Source organism: Eschrichtius robustus, chromosome 10, assembly GCF_028021215.1.
Source record: "Eschrichtius robustus isolate mEscRob2 chromosome 10, mEscRob2.pri, whole genome shotgun sequence".
In the NCBI taxonomy this organism is placed as follows: Eukaryota; Metazoa; Chordata; class Mammalia; order Artiodactyla; family Eschrichtiidae; genus Eschrichtius; species Eschrichtius robustus.
Window position 1 is genome coordinate 48,004,031 of NC_090833.1, and position 21,111 is coordinate 48,025,141.

The following is a 21,111-nucleotide window of genomic DNA, read 5'->3' on the forward strand; positions in this document are numbered from 1 at the left end:
CCTATAGTTTCCCTACTGTACATAATCTTTTAGACTCAAGAGTTTTTTCTGGACTAGAAAATGATCTAGTTTAGGCACCCCCCAGTTGGACTTTTGTTCTTCATTCTTGAGTCATATGGTGTAGTTAATGGATTTGCTTCCTGGATTTGGTACCAGTTGAACCAATCTGGATGTGATCGGGTGAGCTGTCTTTGGTTATGTTCTGTGACAGTGAAATGATCTTGTACCTTAGATTTTCTCGTTATATAGACGTGTTGGCAAATATTACCTTTGAACACATGCTGTATAAACAAATTACTCATTTTCTTAGCAATTTTTCCTTGATAATCCAGCTACTACATTTATCTGATGGACAAATTGGAAAACACAGAAAAGTACAAAGCTAAAATTAATGTTTAACCCTATCATTCAGAGTTAATTAGCAGTCTTCAATTTATGTTGCCTCCCCTAGTGTTCGTTTTGTTTTAACCTGCTTTCCTCTCCTTAAATAATGTATTGTAAAGTTACCTTAGGTCTTTACTTTTTCTTCAGCATATTTTAAAAATAGTAATCCACCTTTTGGAAGAACTATCATGTCTAGCACTGATGCTCTGATTTTTTCTCTTAAGGATGTTCACTGCAGAATTTCTGTACTTACCGACTTTGCTGCTAGATTTTTTTGGCTCCAGGTAGATAGGCAGCCTTCTGTCTGTGCTTGCCCACCAGCTTTTTTTTCCAACCAAAATTAATGTGAAATGAGTCATTAAAAAGTGCTTTATTACATCTGTAATTAGCCAGAAAGGTTTATTTTAGACTGAGCTTATAACTCTGTTTTGAGCAGCACTGTAGCAAAGTATTCACTGAAATGGATTTCTGGAGACAGAATGCCTGGGTTCATATCCCAGCTCTTTTACTTACTATATGATGATGGGCATGTGACTTTAACTTCCTAACCCTCAGTTTCCTCATCTGAAAAATGGGGATAATTATGGAAACTACCACATAGAGCTGCTGTGAGTATCAAATGCGAAGAATATGAAGTTTTTTAGCACAGTGTATATAGTAAGCACTAAATAAAGGTTAGCTATTTTAACAATAATGCAAACATGACCTGGGTGTATTTTGTGTCCTTGTAATTAAAGAGAGAAAGTCTTTTGCTTTAAAACAGAGTTCCTGGTATGTAACAGGGACTTTTCACATGTTCCATCTAAGCAGCCTTCTGAGTCTGAGGTGAGGAGATGGTTTCTATTATGGATAAGGAACCTGGAATCAAGCCTTAGCTTTCTGCCTCCAAGACTACTGCTCTTTTGACCACGTCATGGTTGCCTCTGGCAAAAAGCATAGGTAGATGAGAAGTATTTCTAAGCAGGAATTTGGACCTGCATGAAGAGTTTAGTGGAACTGCTTCCAGGGAGACTCCAGGCAGAGGATAACACTGACAAACCTTGAGTCAACATTTCCTTTGTGGGAAATTTTGCTTTCATTTCCACATTACCAATGACTCCTCTCTTCTGGGAGAGGATACATTCTAGCTATCTACTGTAGGATATTGTTTGTATTCTATGTTCTCAGTGGCTCCTATTTTCTGGATGAGGTAGAAATTCTCTCCAGGAAGCAAGGAGGATAAAACTTATGTCCTTTCATACTTCCAATTCAGTAGTGCTAATAGGAGATATCTCAGGTAGGGTTTTCTTCTACAGCCAGAAAAAAATGAGGAATAATCGAACAATACAGATTTTTTCCATGTAACATAGCTTTTTTTTTTCTTTAAACAGAAACAAATTCTGATGGTCTTTTAAGCCAAAACTTATTCATCTAGAAATCTTTTTTTAAAGCATTATTGAAATTTTATATGAAAAAATTAATGTTTCTTAGTTCTTTTTTTAGATAATTCTTTTTGGTAAAATCTGAAATTTGGGGTAGTGATTGTCATTGCTACCATGAGGTTTTTGTTTACCTTTGCTTTTACCCTGCCTGTTTTGATTCTTGGGAAGGCAGAATGATATAGAGTTTAGGAAATTGGACTCTGGAATTAAATTAGCATTCATTTGCGGGCTCTATCATTTTTCAGCTGTCAGTCAGACTCCTTGGCCTTTGCTTTCTTTATCTTTAATGCATATAATAGTTCCTATATCTCAAAGTTGTTTTGATGAAAAGTTATTATGTATGTGAAATCCCACAACTGTTAGCTATCGTTATTGTTTGAGTTATTATTATTATTTAGACAGAATTCCATTATAGGCTTTAGTATTTATATGCAAGAAACATATAAAAAAAGAAAACACTTTACATTTATTAGGTTCTTTTTTTTTTCTTGTTTTTTTTTTTGGTGCTTTGTAGAAACAGGAAAACATGGTGGATCAGAGTCTAAAGGAGCAGAATTCAAGACTTGCTCAGGTTAGGTTTTATCAGGATGTCCTCAAGACTGTAAGGATATTTGTGTTACTCTTTGTGCCTTGCCTAAATTTCCCTCTTTTTTATTCCCCTAACTTGAGTAAATGAGTTTTTTTTACTCCTATCATCGACTTTTAGAGTCAGTATCTTAAAGTAGCCCCAGAGTAGTTTGCCAGTTAATTAGAAGGATGATAGTGAAGTACAGTTAGTAAACAGATATCTTTGAAATGTGGTGTTTTCCCACATTTCCATATTTTCCATAGCTTCCATCTATTCCATATTCATTTGCATTAAATCACTTTTTGAACCATGACAGATTATATCATGGACAGTTTAGAAGCAGGAAACACTTCTACACTTGGTTGCATGTTAAAGAGTATAAGTTATGGAGATGCTGGATCAACTTTTCAGTTTTCATCTGCCTAGTTGGGAACCAACTCTGAATTTCAAAAGGAGGTATTAGGAGAGATCAATAATCAGTAGTCCCTGGATTGCAAGCCTGACGTTATCCCAGGAAAGGAGCTGAGTTGGACTGGGGCACTATCATGTGGCCTTTAGGTCACATTGCAGATAATAGTGGGAATACTCATCCCTTCAGTAGACATTTATGAGTCTGCACTATGAGACAGAGCAGTGAATACACAGATGCATGTACTTTGCTGCCTTTACTGGTGTAGCTTCCAGGGAGGTGAGCTGTCTTCCCATTGGAATGATATGAATCATACCAAAGAGAATATCAGAATGAGAATACCGGAGATAAAGGTTACTTCCAGCAAGGATGTTTGGGAAGTACTTAAAGGTTCGCCTGAATTTTATCAGATGAATAGTATCTTGGTTGACTAATTAAGAGTGGAAGGACACTTGTAGATAAAGACTAAAGGATGAAAAAAGGCACAGAAATGAGAGATTGCCTAAGGCAAGCTGTTATTCTTAATATTAAGATTATGTGTGTGCTAATGTCCTGTCTCATCCTGTGCATGGATCAAATTGAAGCATTGCTGACTTGTGTTTATTTTAACTTTTGATTTGTGAGTCAGTGAGGGGGTTGATTTTACAAAAAAAAAAATCACTTTCTTTCTTGCTTTTTGGTTTAGGTGTTTCTCTTTCAGGTTTCCGGGTAGAGGTCGTGGATGGAGTGAAACTTCATCTGCTGGATGACGTTAGTAGCTGGAAACCCGGAGATCAGATTGTGGTCGCAAGCACGGACTATTCCATGTACCAAGCAGAGGAGTTCACCCTTCTCCCCTGTCCCAAGTGCAACCGCTTCCAGGTCAAAGTCAAAGGTATCAGACTGCTCAGAAGGCTCTTGGGAAACACTCTTTGAGATATGACGCCTGGAATTCTTTGTTTTTCCTTCAGTCGTCATCATCATCATCATCTTCATCTTCATCAATATTGAAGTTCTTAGCAGTGGGGTGCTTTGAACACTAGAGTCCCAGAGGATGTTAGATAAAAGTAGTCATTGAGCAATAATGTTGCTGTTAATGATGTGTTATAGGCAAATCAGTGTTTTTGTGCCAGTTTCTATGTTAAAAAAAAAAAGATGCAGACTAGATGGATTGATTTTTTCAAGATCCTTTCCAACTACTTTCTTATTAATTTTCCACTATTAAATAATAGTAAACCAGATTCATTTTTTAATAGAAGTCTTTCTTTTTTTAATTAAAAAAAATGAAACTCATGGTTTTTGAGTGTCTACTTTCTTGGCAAAAAGTAGATCTCACTAATATATTTAAAATGAAACCAAAAAGGTATTTTCATAAAACTACATTTCCTATCATAATCTTGAATAATATATTTTTTGAGAGAGAGCAATGTACAATAAGATTCTTACTGTAAGCTGTGTTTATAAAGGATGACTGACATTTACCAGGTACTTATTTTGAGCCTGGTAATAGGCAAAGCTTCTTCCTTCATTGCCTCAGTTATGGGATTCATTGTGCATTTCACTCATTATAGTTCCTTGCTTCTGTAATAAAAATATACATTTTTGATACAAAACAAAATAAAAACAAAACAAAATAATTTATAGTAACTATTTAATAAGTACTCAATGGGTAATTTAGAGCTTTGAAGGTTAAAGGAAAATTTTTTGCTTTAGAAAAAAATGGGATTGGCCCACTTAGCAGTTTTTTCTTGTTTCATTCAGTTTTGTACTTTTCTTTCTTGACAATACAGGGTATAAGCAGAAAACAAAAAGCTAAAAAACCATGATACGATCTGGCATTAATTTCAGTTGGAAATTCTCACTCTTGTTAACAAGTCTACATGATAATGAGTCTCCATAATCTCAACTCCTTGATTTATTTGTATTTTTCCTTCCTGAGTTTATATAGTAAAGATCAGATAAAAGCTCGTTCTTAAAGTGTTTCTAAGCTTCCAATAAAGGTGGGAATTTAAAAGTGCATAATAATATTACAATAAGAAGTGGGAAAGGAAAGATGGTTATTTCTGTACTGTTAATGTCCAAATGCAGATTACTTTAGCTTTGAAGTAGAAGCAAAAACAACTTGACACTCTGTTATCAACATGTACAAAACCATTCGTTTTCCTAGATCCAACATGCATCTGGGTCTTCATCTGTCCTCAGGGGAGTAGAACAAGAGCACATGGACAGGAAGCAGAGAGAGAGAGAGAGAGACAGCATGGATTCTTAGTTAGATTCCGGATTATTGGTGCTGTTCAAGAGAGGACTGAACTACTTCAGGGAGGAGTAAGCTCTCTGTGTGTGGGTTTGATAGTTGGTAGTGAGGGTTAAGGCATTGAGTAGGGAATTAGACTAGATAATCCTTAAAATCTTTACTTCCTGGGATTCTGTGGTTCTGAGGTATTGAAGAATGGAAGAAAACAATACATTTTAATAATGTCTTGGAGTTACAGAATAAAGAGGACTATCTTTTTGACATAAGTTTTATGTTTTCATTGTTCTAATGTTATTTTTGCTTTGCTCTCATCAACCAGAAACGCCTCAGTTCCTGCACATGGGTGAGATTATAGATGGTGTAGACATGAGAGCTGAGGTTGGAATTCTTACCCAGAATATTGTAATCCGAGGAGAAATGGAAGACTCATGCTACGCTGAAAACCAGTGCCAATTCTTTGATTATGATACCTTTGGGGGACATGTCATGGTAGGCAAAAGGATTTAATGAACTCTTTGAAACCCTGGCTGCTAAGTGCATGTGGAAAAAACTTTCAAGTTTTGGAATGACATCTGTATGGCTATTGAAATCATATTTTATTTCTTTATCCAATAACAATGAGATTTTAGATGATTAAAAGATAAGGTTATATCTTTATTTAGTTGATCTGGACCTATAGTTAAACCATTTAAGAATTGTCCCATGAAGGATTAAATCAATTTACATTGGGAAGAACCAATTATACAGACAAAAAAACAAATAATCTCAGTATCATGCATGCAATCTCTGAAAGAATCAGGTTTTTTTTGGTTTTTTTTAAAATTTTTATTTATTTATTTATGGCTGTGTTGGGTCTTTGTTTTGTTTTTTTTTTAAGGTTTTAGTTTTTTGGTTTTTTTTTAAAAGGAATTCCTTTATTTTTATTATTTTTATTATTTATTTATTTTTAGCTACGTTGGGTCTTCGTTTCTGCCCAAGGGCTTTCTCTAGTTGCGGCAAGCGGGGGTGCCTCTTCATCGCAGTGCGCGGGCCTCTCACTATCGCGGCCTCTCTTGTTGCGGAGCACAGGCTTCAGACGCGCAGGCTCAGTAGTTGTGGCTCACGGGCCCAGTTGCTCCGTGGCATGTGGGATCCTCCCAGACCAGGGCTCGAACCCGTGTCCCCTGCATTGGCAGGCAGACTCTCAACCACTGCGCCACCAGGGAAGCCCAGGTCTTCGTTTTTGTGCGAGGGCTTTCTCTAGTTGCGGCAAGTGGGGGCCACTCTTCATCGCGGTGTGTGGGCCTCTCACTATCGCGGCCTCTCTTGTTGCGGAGCACAGGCTCAGCAATTGTGGCTCACGGGCCTAGTTGCTCCGCGGCATGTGGGATCTTCCCAGACCAGGGCTCGAACCCGTGTCCCCTGCATTGGCAGGCAGATTCTCAACCACTGCGCCACCAGGGAAGCCCCGAATCAGTTTTTTTTAAAAAAACATATTATGAAACGGTAAGCAGTACACATTCAAAATATGTTTCTGTAAAGATATTTTTTGTATGCAGATTTTTATTCTGTAAAAGTACTGAACACTTACTGTGTGCTAAGCATTGCTCTATGTACTAATGTATTGGACTCCTGGGCTGCATTTTGGCTACATGTGTCTTAAAATCAGTTTTTGTGCATTGAGTAGGCTATTATTGTTGGCTTCGTTTCTGTTGCACTGATTTCTAAAATGTTGGTCAGTGTCATTTCTTTGTTTTTAGTAGTGTGATAAAAAATCCAGTGTTTGTAAATATTGAGATCGCTCAAGTGGTGGATCAACAGTGGCGTTTTTAAAAAGGACTCAAGTAAACAACAGTATGTGCTAATTAAACATTGAGGGAGGATTTAGAAATAATTATTTATCAAACTCTGGTGGAGATTATAGAAATGAAAGAATAAGACAAGACTGGAAATGGCCAAAATATTTGAACAAACCCAAACATATATACAGAAACCATTTCTGTAGTTTTCCTTGTTACATTTCCTTTATTCCTAATGAGAGGCTATTTTTATTGCTCTTTAAAGCATTCACTTATGTAAGGAAGCATTTGCTAAATTACGATCCAGGAAAACAGTCTAGTCTAGTCTCCTTCAGATATTTTCTATTAAAACAATATTTTTTGCTAGTTTGCTATTCTGAGCTACTTTGCTGAAGCTACCTTGCTTATGTATTAGTTTGATTTTGGTTGTCTTTGTCTTACAGATAAAGAAAAATTTTACTTCAGTCCATCTTTCTCATGTGGAATTGAAACACATGGGTCAGCAGCACCTGGGGCGGTATCCTGTTCATTTTCACCTGTGTGGAGACGTGGATTATAAAGGAGGGTACAGACATGCAACATTTGTGGACGGCCTATCTATTCATCACAGCTTCTCAAGGTGTATCACTGTGCATGGGACAAATGGCTTGCTGGTAAGTAGCCTCACATTATGTTGATGCATATTATGGAAACAGTTAACTCTCCTTCATTCTCATGACTTCTCAATTTTATATAAGTAAGCTGTTATACGACATGTCTTACTCTATCCTGCTTTACTGAGAGTTCTGCTGTTTTTCTCTGTTCTTTTAAGAGATCAATGAACCCTGACATTTGACTTTGCCCCATCAGCTAAGATGAAAACTTCTTTTCGCTTTTGTACTGAGCATGCCTCATGAATAGCACTTGTCACTTAAACTGCAGTCAATCTTGTTACCAATGACATCATACACTTGTATTTCTGCAGATAAAAGACACCATCGGATTTGACACACTAGGTCATTGTTTCTTTTTGGAAGATGGTATTGAACAGAGAAACACTTTGTTCCACAATCTGGGACTCCTCACCAAACCAGGCACCCTACTTCCCACTGATAGGAATAACTCCATGTGTACCACCATGCGGGAAAAAGTGTTTGGAAATTATATCCCTGTGCCTGCCACTGACTGTATGTGAGTAATTGGCGGAGTGAAAAACTCACTTGTGATGGTCAAGGGCTGTTGGCTTTTGGGGAAGATGTTTTGGGGAAGGTTTTTAATAGGTGGGATTTTTCCTGATGAATGTTTAAATCACCTTAATAAATGCCTTTCAGGGCTGTTTCAACTTTCTGGATTGCTCATCCCAACAATAATCTGATTAATAATGCAGCTGCAGGCTCACAGGTAAATAATATTAAAGTGCTTCAGTTTTTTTGTATTCAAGTTTGTAAGTATTCTGGTTTATATATATGCAGTGTAGTTTGTGGTAATCTAACTCAAGCACCTTGCTTTCTGGTGCAGCTTATTTCATTGAGAGCAGGCTATGGTTGAGATGGTTCTTCTATTTCTTCTAAATCATTTGTGCCAGTTAGTATTTATGAGTGTAGTAAGACAGGTGCTAAATGCCAGAAAAGAGGTGGGCTCATATCTAGGGTTATCATGTCATCTCCAGAGTGTATTTTTAGTGTATTATGTACGATCTTTCTGGCTTCCCTATTTCGGCCATATATTAATGAGCAAAGAAAGCCTTGTGAGAGTGGATTATTCTGTAGAATATTATGACAATGGTCATTCTGGTCAAAGGGGCACATCCTTTTGTTAAATACAGGGATTGTATACACTTAGGAATTTCATCTCCTTGGTAAAGCAAGGACTCAATTGTGTGCCTTAAATTAACTATGTGCCTTAAATTGTTTCACATACACATACACAGGGATAACTTAAGAGTATAAATGAACTGTTTTTGGATGACAGAAATGTCTCCAGGATAAGCTTGGGGAAATTTACATTTGTAAGTGTATTTTTAGAGCTGCTAATTTATAACATAAAAATGAATCTTTAAGACATGATACTATTATGAGTATATCTGTGCTGAAAACTATAGCACAGAAATATGAGCTTTGCAGCAAAACCTGAATATTCATATATATACATCATGGCTATTAACATTTTAAAAAGGAAAGAAATACCTAGCATTGTTTTCCAGGATGAAATAAAAAATTAGTTGAAGGGAGTATTTCTTCAAGATAACCAGAAAACAGGTATCACTGGGTGATGGTGGAATTCACATCTGTGATTTTTCTTAAAAGCATAAAACATAAAACAAAATTCTCATTTGACAGAGCAGAGACCTGGACATTGAATCATTTCAGGCTTCTATTCATTCATTTTTCATCAAATATTTGTTGAGCCCATATAGGATTTGTGTTGAGAGTTTCTGATTGGAAGATGAGATTTTGGGTAAAGGTGACCAAGGGTTTGATGTGCAGTCTTACCCCAGGATCATCTTCTGATCTGTTACATTACAAATGAACAGTCAGAGCAGAGATTCCTTTCAGCTGTTTTCAGAAGTCATGGGTTGAAGATCAAAGCAAATTGCAAATAGTCCATGAAAAATGTAAGGTGAGGTTGCCAGACATCCTTACTAGGCCTCATGTGAGAAAGGAAGAAAGCAGGTCTCTATCTTTTCCATCTCCTGTATGCTCTTCTTCCTATTCATTCTGTGAGTTCTTTTTTTCTCTCTAGAAAAATTGTTCCGGTAAAGCTCATGTTTTGGCAAGGGTTTTCCTCCCAAAGTAAATCAAACCCTTTCTTCTTGGTACCTTTCCACTGCCTTTTACAAAGCTCCCTTTACCTGTTTTGACACCACAGAGTTTTAACAGGAAACAGCTGCTACCTCCTTATCCCCCTTTTTCTATCCCCCAACCTGAAACTCCATTGCATCTTGGTAGGGTTTACTCTGCCCTCAGTTTATAGGGCTATGGTATGGAGCCTTCCTCACAGCCCTCCAAGTCTGTTTTGTGCCCAAAAGAATAGAGGTGGCAAACACATTTTTCAGAGTAGTTTGTTTTACTAAGACCCATCTGTAAAGTTTTATCATGGAAAAATGCCACATACTGCATTCGTTTTGGTGATATGTTTTCCACAATTCATCTCTCTATGCTCCTAAAGGACTTCGTTAAAACTAATACAGTACTTATTACATATATTATATTTTAGTTCTCTCTGTATTTCCCATTAGAGTATGAATTCTTTGAGACCTGGCACTAAATAAATGTTTGCTAAATTTGAATTGATACCATACTTTTGGACTATATATTTGAGTTTTAACAATCTGTTTAATCAAAGTTCCTTAATGTGAAGTTGTCCCTCACATTGGGCTGATTTGTAATTAAATCGTAAAATAAAAAATTGTCACAGAGATTAAGAACATTTCATTTCGATTTTTATATCTTATTTTGAGTGTCAGAAATTTTCAAACTGTTCTGCTGCTTTCGTTAAGGTAAGTAACACTGAAATTGAACAGACAGGACCCAGCCTGAGACAGCATCCTGATTCATGCATGTGGTGGTTTTTTCTGTTTGGCAAAAATTGCCTCAGGACAGGAAGGGCACTGGAGTTGTTTGAAAGAAGTCAGTGATCTCTGCATGTTGGTGGATAGTTGTTTAATAGGTATGACTCATCTATTGATCAGGTTTGGAGGTAAACGGAAAAAAACCCATATTGCTAAAAGGCTATGCTGTCTTGGTCACATGGAAGGGAAGGGGAGAATTGTTTGGTTCTAGTTCTGTATGACTTTTTTTTTTCCCCCCAGCTGTTATTTAATACTTTGATTTAAAAAAATTTTTTATTGGAGTATAGTTGATTTATAGTGTTGTGTTAATTTCAGGTGAATCAGTTATACATGTACATATAACCACTCTTTTTTTTTTAGATTTTTTTCCCATATAGGCCATTACAGAGAACTGAGTACAGTTCCCTGTGCTATACAGCAGGTTCTTATTAGTTATCTATTTTATATATAGTCGTGTGTATATATCAGTCCCAATCTCCCAGTTTATCCCTCCTTCCCCCCCACCCCCCTTTATCCCCTGGTAGCCAAAAGTTTCTTTTCTATTGGATTGGCCAAATGAACTTTTTGGCCAACCAAATACATCCGTGATTCTACTTCAGTTTTGTAAATAAGTTCATTTGTACCCTTTTTTTTAGGTTCCACATATAAGTGATATCATATGATATTTGTCTTTCTGTGTCTGACTTACATCACTTAGTATAACAATCTCTAGGTCCATCCATGTTGCTACAAATGGCATTATTTTGTTCTTTTTCATTGCGAGTAATATTCCACTGTGTGTGTGTATGTATGTATGCGTATATATATATACCACATCTTCTTTATCCATTCCTCTGTTGATGGACATTTAGGTTACTTCCATGTCCTGGCTGCATGAGTTTTTAAAGTAGATAATGATGGGAAAGTTACTTCGAAAATAAATTTTGGTATCAGCTAATTCTATCTTTCGTCCCATCATTTTTTTTTTAAATTAATTAATTTATTTAATTTTGGCTGCATTGGGCCTTCGTTGCTGCGCACGGGCCTTCTCTAGTTGCAGCAAGCAGGGGCCACTCTTCATTGCGGTGCGCGGGCCTCTCATTGTGGTGGCCTCTCCTGCTGCAGAGCACGGGCTCTAGGCGCGCGGGCTCTAGAGCGCAGGCTCAGCAGTTGTGGCGCATGGGCCCAGCTGCTCCGCGACATGTGGGATCCTCCCAGACCAAGGCTTGAACCCGTGTCCCCTGCACTGGCAGGCAGACTCCCAACCACTGCACCACCAGGGAAGCCCTTTCGTCCCATCTTACAAGCAAAATTAAATTTGCTTTTTTTTTTAAAGCCTGATATACTGCTTTGAGGGTGGTAGATGAGTGCACAACTCTTTAGAGTCAATTCTGAACCTGAACCAATGAATAATTAGTGTTAAAAAGATGAAACTTGTTTGTGAAATGCTTAGGTTATGTGAGAGTGTTTCATAGAGTGGCTTTATAAAAGGAGGCTTTTTAATAATCTTGCCCTTTTAATTATAGGATGCTGGAATATGGTATTTATTCCACAAGGAACCTACAGGGGAATCCAGTGGATTGCAGCTCTTAGCGAAACCAGAACTCACTCCATTGGGAATATTTTATAACAACAGGGTCCATTCAAGTTTTAAGGTAGGTTCCTAAATATTAACAATCAGTACATACGATTTGCAGGGTAAAGGATGGACTACTGTGATTACAACTGAGAAATGTTAATATTAGGTAGAACTTGTCGTCAGAGAAAGTGATTTGTGATTAAATAAGCAGACTCCTAACCTTGCCACATTCAGGATGTATAGACAGCTTTCTGTTTATACACACATAGGAACATATGCTACGGCACACATGTACATGCAATCTGAATAATTATAATAATGGACTTGACCTATGAATCCTCATCCTCTTCCTTCCCTCCCCTTGCCTTCTTTTCAATCTTTAATATCATTACATGTTTCTAAGGCTGTACACATTAGTGTATTATATGCTTCTGGAGCTTAAAAAGCATATTTTCTCTCTTCCCTCAGTGCTAATAGGGTGTCCTATTGGACATTTAATACTAGTTATGTAAATAGTGAAATATTGTTTAAGAATATTTGACCTAATTTAAAATGATATATAGGTCAAGGAGACAAAAGGCCATTTAAGAACTCTAACTTTCATGATATTTGGCACTTGTCCCCACCTCCCTGGTGATAAATGCATCTGGTTCATTTTATGCTCACAAGGCATCTTGATATTTTCATCATGTGATACAATGCCCAGATTCTTTACTCTGATGTGCCCATCAAAGTTGAATTAATACTTTCCATTTATGATACTCAGAGGATCCTTTAAAAACCTAAGTGTGATATAATTTGAAGAGCTTAGAATCACTTGATGAAGACTTGAGAGAGGAAAAAACTTAGAAAGAATTGTGGTTTTTATGAACTGAATAGTTGATTAAGGCTAGTAATTGTTGAAAGCAGCACTTCAAAGCAGAAATCCTCAAAATTTTCTTATTATAAGTGGTATTACAAAAAACACCTTATTCTAATTAATTTTTTTAATGTCATATACCATGAGGACATGTAGTAATCTACAGTATCAATTTAAAATAAAAGATATTAGATCTAAATAATGAGTGGATTATTAGGTTTTAACTTGTTAAATTTGGGAATGACTATCCAGAGTGATATCAGACATCCAGCCTGCTAGATGTCTCAGGGACACATAAATAAAATGTGTTCAACACGAAAATCCTTATTTTTGTCCCCAGACCCATTTCTGTATCTCCGTTTCAGTGAGTGAAACCATTAGCCACTTAATTGCCCAGACTAGAAATATATGAACCTTTATTGTTTGTTTCCTTTCCCTTATCCTTAGACATTTTATTAATTACTAAATGGTATCAATTCTACCTAGTAAAGAATTCTCACTCTATTTTACCTGTTACTACTGTCACAAGTCTAGATCACCTTTATTTCTCTTCTGGATTACTGTAGTCAGCTCCTATTTTTTCTCTTATCTCTCTTTTTGCCCCTTTCTAATTCATTATCCATCTTGTAGCTACAGTATTCTTTCTTAAAATGCACTTGATTACATTGCCTTTATTAAAAGTCCCATTGTCTTGATTCTTTAGTGTATCAACTCTGCACCATCTGGCATTTGCTTCTCTTTAGTCTTCTTCCTTACCTTTCCTCCCTCCATACATTTCCTGTTAGTCCAGCTAAGATTTTTTTCCCTCAGATGTGCCATGCTTTCTCTCATCCCCAGATGTTTTGTACAAATGATTCCCTTGAGTACTTTCTGCTGGGTTCTTCAACTGTTTCCCACCCACTCCCTGCCCTTCATCCCTGACCTGTTCTGTGTGGTTAGTTCCTTCAAGTTTCAGCTTTAGGATGTCACTTCTTTTTGGAGACATTCCCTGAATTCTCTCTCTCTTACCTTCACAAAAGGTCTTATCTTGGTGCTTTTCTTATGTGCTGCCAAAGCATCATCTACTTCCTTTGTTATATGCTTATCATATTGGATGGTAATTGTTTATTTAATTGCATGTCTTCCTGCTAGTTTATGTGTCAGTAACAGCAAAGACCATAGTTTTCTGGTTGACGTATAATGCTTGGTGCCTACCCTAAGGTGGGCACTAAATAAATGTTTGCTGAATGACCAAATGAGTGAAAGTATTAAAAAAATACAGGAAAGTAGCTCTTTTCATAATACCTTTGCTTTGCTGTTTATTCCCTTCTCCCTCCTTTTTTGGTAGATGTGATAAGCTAAAACTTATTTCATGAATCATTATATATATAGTTATAACTTGGGATTCATATTCATTTCAGTCCATTATTATATTTTCCAGGCTGGCTTATTTATTGACAAAGGTGTCAAAACAACCAATGCTAGTGCTGCTGACCCAAGGGAGTACCTCTGTTTGGATAACAGTGCAAGGTAGAACTGGTCCTTTTAAATCACACTCAAGCCATATCTTGCCAAAGTAAAACTTTCTGAGTTAAGCTGTTGTGCTCTTTCTCCAGTAACATATTTAAACTGAAGTTTTCAGGGTTTGTAGGAGGGTCTTGGAAAAACATTTATTTTGCTGTTCTAGGTCCTGTGGCTGGGCTTTTCATCTTATTGAGATGCCAAAGAAACTGATGCTTTTTCTCTTTTTGACAGTTGTAAATTGATGTTAGAGAGAGTTGTAGAAAGAGAGAAAAAGAAGAGAGATATGTTGAAAAAGGGTTCAAAATTTTGCCAAAAGTTGAATATGATTCATTGAAAAACAGGTTAAGCTAAGATGTTTTAATATAATCCCTGAAAACCAAGGCATATATAATTTGTTAGTGGTCAAAATGGAATGTTGCGTTAAATCTATTTCAAAGGGAAAAGTCTCAAACTTGATGATTAAGCTAGTTCTGGTTCAGTTGTTCGTAGTCTCAGATTCATATCATAGCTGGGCTATGTGTTACTCTCCTTTATAACCACAAAATGTGGTTGGGATATGGATCAGGATTTCAACAAAGTTTTTTTTTTACATGCTGTGTGTGAGCCAAAATAAATAAAATGTCTCCAATGGAAACAAAATTTTCTGGAAAAGATGGCAACTTAAGGTCATATTCAGTAGAAGCTGTGTACATGTTATTTTTCTATACTTCAAGTTGATTGACCAACTAAAGGATCTGAAAGGGTGCTAGATTTAATAGGCTCTGTTGACAGTTATTTAAGAAAAGGATGACAGGCACTATTGTTCACAAGGGAATAAAGTAGGAGTCACACTGGAGGTCAGTAAAGCAGAATCCTTGTGACACAGTAATAAAGGTCGGGAGAAAACTGGGCAAATAAGTTAGTAAAATTAATCATTGTTAAAGGTCAAGTTGAGCCTGAAATATATTAAAGCAATGATCAGAAAACATTTGAGAAGTGGAGAAATTGTGGGCATTGTTTAAATAAAACACAAGGAAGGTACTGGACACCTAATAGCTGAGCAAGATATGACATGGAAAAAGAGGAGATAAACTTGAGATGAAAAAGGAGCATACAGATGACAACAAATTATGAACCAAAAAGAGAATATTAACTGACAAAACGAAGAAATCTTTGCTAGAAGATTGCTGCTGCTTTTTAAAAGAGTTTGTTACAACTGGTAGAACTAATAATGTGTACTTTGCTAAGTTAGTATTAACAGAAAAATCTTTATACACAGCACAAATGACTCTCTTATCTGCCTTAAAAAATTACATGTGTGTGTATAAATGGATGGATGAGAAAATATATTTCAGAATCTATTGATATTTTCATTATACTTGACAATAAAACAACTTGTTCATAGTGTCCTAAGAAGTTCTTTACCGTGTGTGAGTGTATGATATTATGATAATGGTATTCTTTCCTCTGCTCTCTATTACTTTTATTATGTTTATAAATACGTACATATTGGTAAGGAATTAGACTCCATTTGGAAGTTGTTATTGAAAAGAACTGATTATAGGAGAGGAGAAACAAGACATTTGGCAGCTAGTATATACATTTAATTTTGTATAAACTAATGTATAAGATATGCCCTCATGCATTCATGCAGTTCAGACGTGAGTAAAAATGATAAAACTCAAACACAAATGAGTAATAAGCCAGCCCATGAATTAAACATCAGGCTCGTGGGATCCAGAAGATATTTAGTCTGTTCATCAAAGGAGAAGTTGACCTAATAGTTAATCAGATGAGCCTTTCCTTGTGTCTTCAAGATATGAAATTACAGGAATGCAAAGATGGGATATTTTAAATCCAGAAAGCTCCCAGTTTAAGGTTGGGAAATTTCATCTAAAAGGGTAAAAGAGCATGAGAACCAACTAGTGCATTTAAAGCAGAGGACAATTAAGGGAGAGTTGGGAAGTGGGCTGAAGGCTTATACATGAAGGTGATAGAAAATTAACGGCATTTTCTACATACCAAATGGGAAAGAGGTTGAAAAATAAAGATTATCTGAGCAAGTGGTCAGTGATTTATATGGATAGAAGTTTCAGAAAAAATGAGATGGCTACAGCAGAAAATCAGATGTTGCTTTACTGTACTTTTTTTTTTTTTCTTTTGGCTTTCTTTTAGAACATTGTGTAGTTTCCTTACCAGAACTCTTCCATCTGCTTGATATTATGTGATGATTGCAAAGCTGTTTGGCAGCAACTACAATGCCAGAAGAGTGGGTGATGGCTCAGAGTCAGACTTTTTACCCCTTAGGTCAGAGCCATTTAGTGTAAGGGGTTATGTTCACAATCTAAGGGTGGATGTAGCGCTTTCTAGATTGGTCTTACCATCCGTTCTCCATTATCCTTTCACCAAGTAGCAGCTAATGACCAGTTAAAAAGTGAAATCCGGTTATATCACTGCCCTGACTCCATGTTTCTGATGACTTTCCATCACACTTATTTATCCACCTGCTTTATTGAGGTATGATTGACATTTAAAAAGCTGTGCATATATAATGTATAGAACTCGGTAAGTTTGGAGATAAGTACACACCCATGAACTGTCAAGGGCAAAGACTTATCCATCACCTGCCAAAGTTTCCTTCTACCTCCTTTATGGTCGTTATTTTCTTTATTAAAAAAAATTCAATTTTTTGGGGAAAGATCACTTACCTGAAGATCTACTCTCTTAGCAAATTTTAAGTATACAATGCAGTATTTTTAGCTATAGGCACTGTGCTGTAGAGTAGATCTCTAGAATTTATTTATCTTACATAACTAAAGCTTTTGTGCCCTTTGACTATCACTTCCCCATTTCCTCCTCCCTCCAGCCCCTGGCAACCACCATTCTACTTTTACCTTTGCATTTAGAATAAAGAACCACACCCTTGCCTGGCACATGCCTTCCTGTCTATCCTCTCCCTCTTGGTTCTTACTTACCAGCCAATCTGCTTATTGTTCCTTGAATATGCCAAGCTCACTCATGCCTAAGGACCTTTGCACTTGCTGTTTTCTGGGCATAGCTGCTTCTCAAATCATACATATTTGATGAGCACCTACCATGTGCTAGCAACTTTCATAGTGACATTTGTGCAAATGATGTTTCTTTAATGTGTGATTGAAAATCTCAACCTGCTGAATTGGTTTTTGTAAAGCTGTGTAGTTTTTCTCTCCCCACCTGCCCAGCTTTGTAAGATTATGATGGAAATGATCTTTTTTAAAATTAGGTGGCCTTATGGAATTATTTGAGTTGTTACAGTTGACAGGGTTTTTTTTTGTTTTTTTTGGGGGGGGGGTGCCATGCTGCATGGCATGTGGGATCTCACTTCCCGGACCAGGGATCAAACCCATGCCCCTTGCCGTGGAAGTGCGGAGTGCTAACCACTGAGCTGCCAGGGAATTCCCAGTAAACAGGTTTTGTTTTGGTTTTTTTTAAGAAAACAATTTCTTTTGAATTTTTGAATTTTATTTTATTTATTTTTTTACACAGCAGGTTCTTATTAGTTATCCATTTTATACACATCAGTGTATATATGTCAATCCCAATCTCCCAATTCATCACACCACCACCGCCCCCCCCACCCCTGCTTTCCCCCCTTGGTGTCGATACGTTTATTCTCTACATCTGTGTCTCTATTTCTGCCCTGCAAACCGGTTCATCTGTACCATTTTTCTAGGTTCCACATGTATGCGTTAATATACGATACTTGTTTTTCTCTTTCTGACTTCACTCTGTATGACAGTCTCTAGATGCAGCCACCTCTCTAAAAATGATCCAATTTCATTCCTTTTTATGGCTGAGTAATATTCCATTGTATATGTGTATCACATCTTCTTTATCCATTCGTCTGTCAATGGGCCTTCAGGTTGCTTCCATGTCCTGGCTATTGTAAATAGTGCTGTGATGAACATTGTGGTGCATGTGTCTTTTTGAATTATGGTTTTCTCTGGGTATATGTCCAGTAGCAGGATTGCTGGGTCATATGGTAACTCTATTTTTAGTTTTTTCAGGAACCTCCATACTGTTCTCCATAGTGGCAGTATCAATTTACATTCCCACCAACAGTGCAAGAGGGTTCCCTTTTCTCCACACCCTCTCCAGCATTTGTTGTTTGTAGATTTTCTGATGATGCCCATTCTAACTGGTGTGAGGTGACACCTCATTGTAGTTTTGATTTGCATTTCTCTAATAATTAGTGATGTTGAGCAGCTTTTTATGTGCTTCTTGGCCATCTGTGTGTCTTTGGAGAAATGTCTGTTTACGTCTTCTGCCCATTTCTTCCTTGGGTTGTTTGTTTTTTTAATATTGAGCTGTATGAGCTGTTTATATATTTTGGAGATTAATCCTTTGGAGATTCGTTTGCAAATATTTTCTCCCATTCTGAGGGTTGTCTTTTCGTCTTGTTTGTAGTTTCCTTTGCTTTGCAAAAGCTTTTAAGTTTCATTAGGTCCCATTTGTTTATTTTTGTTTTTATTTCCATTACTCTAGGAGGTGGATCAAAAAAGATATTGCTGTGATTTATGTCAAAGAGTGTTCTTCCTATGTTTTCCTCTAAGAGTTTTATAGTGTCCGGTCTTACATTTAGGTCTCTAATCCATTTTGAGTTTATTTTTGTGTATGGTGTTAGGGAGTATTCTAATTTAATTCTTTTACTTGTAGCTGTCCAGTTTTCCCAGCACCACTTATTGAAGAGGCTGTCTTTTTTCCATTGTATATCCTTGCCTCCTTTGTCATAGATTAGTTGACCATAGGTGCGTGGGTTTATCTCTGGGCTTTCTGTCCTGTTCCATTGATATGTATTTCTGTTTTTGTGTCAGTACCATATTGTCTTGATTACTGTAGCTTTGTAGTATAGTCTGAAATCAGGGAGTCTGTTTCTTCCAGCTCCGTTTTTTTCCCTCAAGACTGCTTTGGCTATTCGGGGTCTTTTGTGTCTCCATACAAATTTTAAGATTTTTTGTTCTAGTTCTGTAAAAAATGCCATTGGTAATTTGATAGGGATTGCATTGAATCTGTAGATTGCTTTGGGTAGTATAGTCATTTTCACAACGTTGATTCTTCCAATTCAAGAACATGGTATATCTCTTCATCTGTTTGTATCGTCTTTAATTTTTTTCATCAGTGTCTTATAGTTTTCTGCATACGGGTCCTTTGTCTCCCTAGGTAGGTTTATTCCTAGGTATTTTATTCTTTTTGTTGCATTGGTAAATGGGAGTGTTTGCTTAATTTCTCTTTCAGATTTTTCTTCATTAGTGTATAGGAATGCAAGAGATTTCTGCATTAATTTTGTATCCTGCTACTTTACCAAATTCATTGATTAGCTCTAGTAGTTTTCTGGTAGCATCTTTAGGATTCTCTATGTATAGTATCATGTAATCTGCAAACAGTGACAGTTTTACTTCTTCTTTTCCAATTTGTATTCCTTTTATTTCTTTTTCTTCTCTGATTACTTTGCTATGTTGAATAATAGTGATGAGAGTGGACATTCTTATCTTGTTCCTGATCTTAGAGGAGATGCTTTCAGTTTTTCACCATTGAGAATGATGTTTGCTGTGGGTTTGTCGTATATGGCCTTTATTATGTTGAGGTAGGTTCCCTCTATGCCCACTTTCTGGAGAGTTTTTATCATAAATGGGTGTTGAATTTTGTCAAAAGCTTTTTCTGTATCTATTGAGATGATCATATGGTTTTTCTTCTTCAATTTGTTAATACGGTGTATCACATTGATTGACTTGTGTATATTGAAGAATCGTTGCATCCCTGGGATAAATCCCAGTTGATCATGGTGCATGATCCTTTTAATGTGTTATTGGATTCTGTTTGCTAGTATTTTGTTGAGGATTTTTGCATCCATATTCATCAGTGGTATTGGTCTGTCATTTTCTTTTGTTGTAGTATCTTTGTCTGGTTTTGGTATCACGGTGATGGTGGCCTCATAGAATGAGTTTGGGAGTGTTCCTTCCTCTGCAATTTTTTGGACGAGTTTGAGAAGAATGGGTGTTATCTCTTCTCTAAATGTTTGATAGAATTCACCTGTGAAGCCATCTGGTCCTGGACTTTTGTTGGAAGATTTTGTTGTTGTTGTTGTTGGAAGTTTTTAAATCACAGTTTCCATTTCATTACTTGTGATTGGCCTGTTCATATTTTCTATTTCTTCCTGGTTCAGTCTTGGAAGGTTATACTTTTCTAAGAATTTGTCCATTTCTTCCAGGTTGTCCATTTTATTGGCATAGAGTTGCTTGTAGTAGTCTCTTAGGATGCTTTGTATTTCTGTGATGTCTGTTGTAACTTCTCCTTTTTCATTTCTAATTTTATTGACTTGAGCCCTCTCCCTCTTTTTCTTGATGAGTCTGGCTAATGGTTTATCAATTTTGTTTATCTTCTCAAAGAACCAGCTTTTAGTTTTATTGATCCTTGCTATTGTTTTCTTTTTTTCTACTTCATTTATTTCTGCTCTGATCTTTATGATTTCTTTCCTTCTACAAACGTTGGGTTTTGTTTGTTCTTCTTTCTCTAGTTCCTTTAGGTGTAAGGTTAGATGTTTATTTGAGATTTTTCTTGTTTCTTGATGTAGGCTTGTATTGCTATAAACTTCCCTCTTAGAACTGCTTTTGCTGCATCCCATAAGTTTTGGATCGTCGTGTTTTCATTGTAGTTTGTTTCTAGGTATTTTTTGATTTCCTCTTTGATTTCTTCAGTGATCTCTTGGTTATTTAGTAACATATTGTTTAGCCTCCATGTGTTTGTGTTTTGTACATTTTTTTTCCCTGTAATTGATTTCTAATCTCATAGCACTGTGGTCAGAAAAGGTGCTTGATAGGATTTCAGTTTTC

At 36.6% G+C, this 21,111-nt stretch overlaps 1 protein-coding gene across 2 annotated transcripts in view; it reads left to right on the plus strand.

Annotated features, from left to right (window-relative positions):
- Positions 1-21,111, plus strand: part of CEMIP2 (cell migration inducing hyaluronidase 2) — a 78,574-nt gene that overhangs the window by 26,919 nt on the left and 30,544 nt on the right. For both annotated transcript variants that reach the window (XM_068552554.1, XM_068552553.1), the window contains exons 6-12: positions 3,468-3,656; positions 5,335-5,504; positions 7,237-7,446; positions 7,758-7,963; positions 8,104-8,173; positions 11,849-11,977; positions 14,181-14,269. In XM_068552554.1, coding sequence (XP_068408655.1) covers positions 3,468-3,656; positions 5,335-5,504; positions 7,237-7,446; positions 7,758-7,963; positions 8,104-8,173; positions 11,849-11,977; positions 14,181-14,269 — 1,063 coding nt within the window. The remainder of the gene's footprint in view (positions 1-3,467; positions 3,657-5,334; positions 5,505-7,236; positions 7,447-7,757; positions 7,964-8,103; positions 8,174-11,848; positions 11,978-14,180; positions 14,270-21,111) is intronic.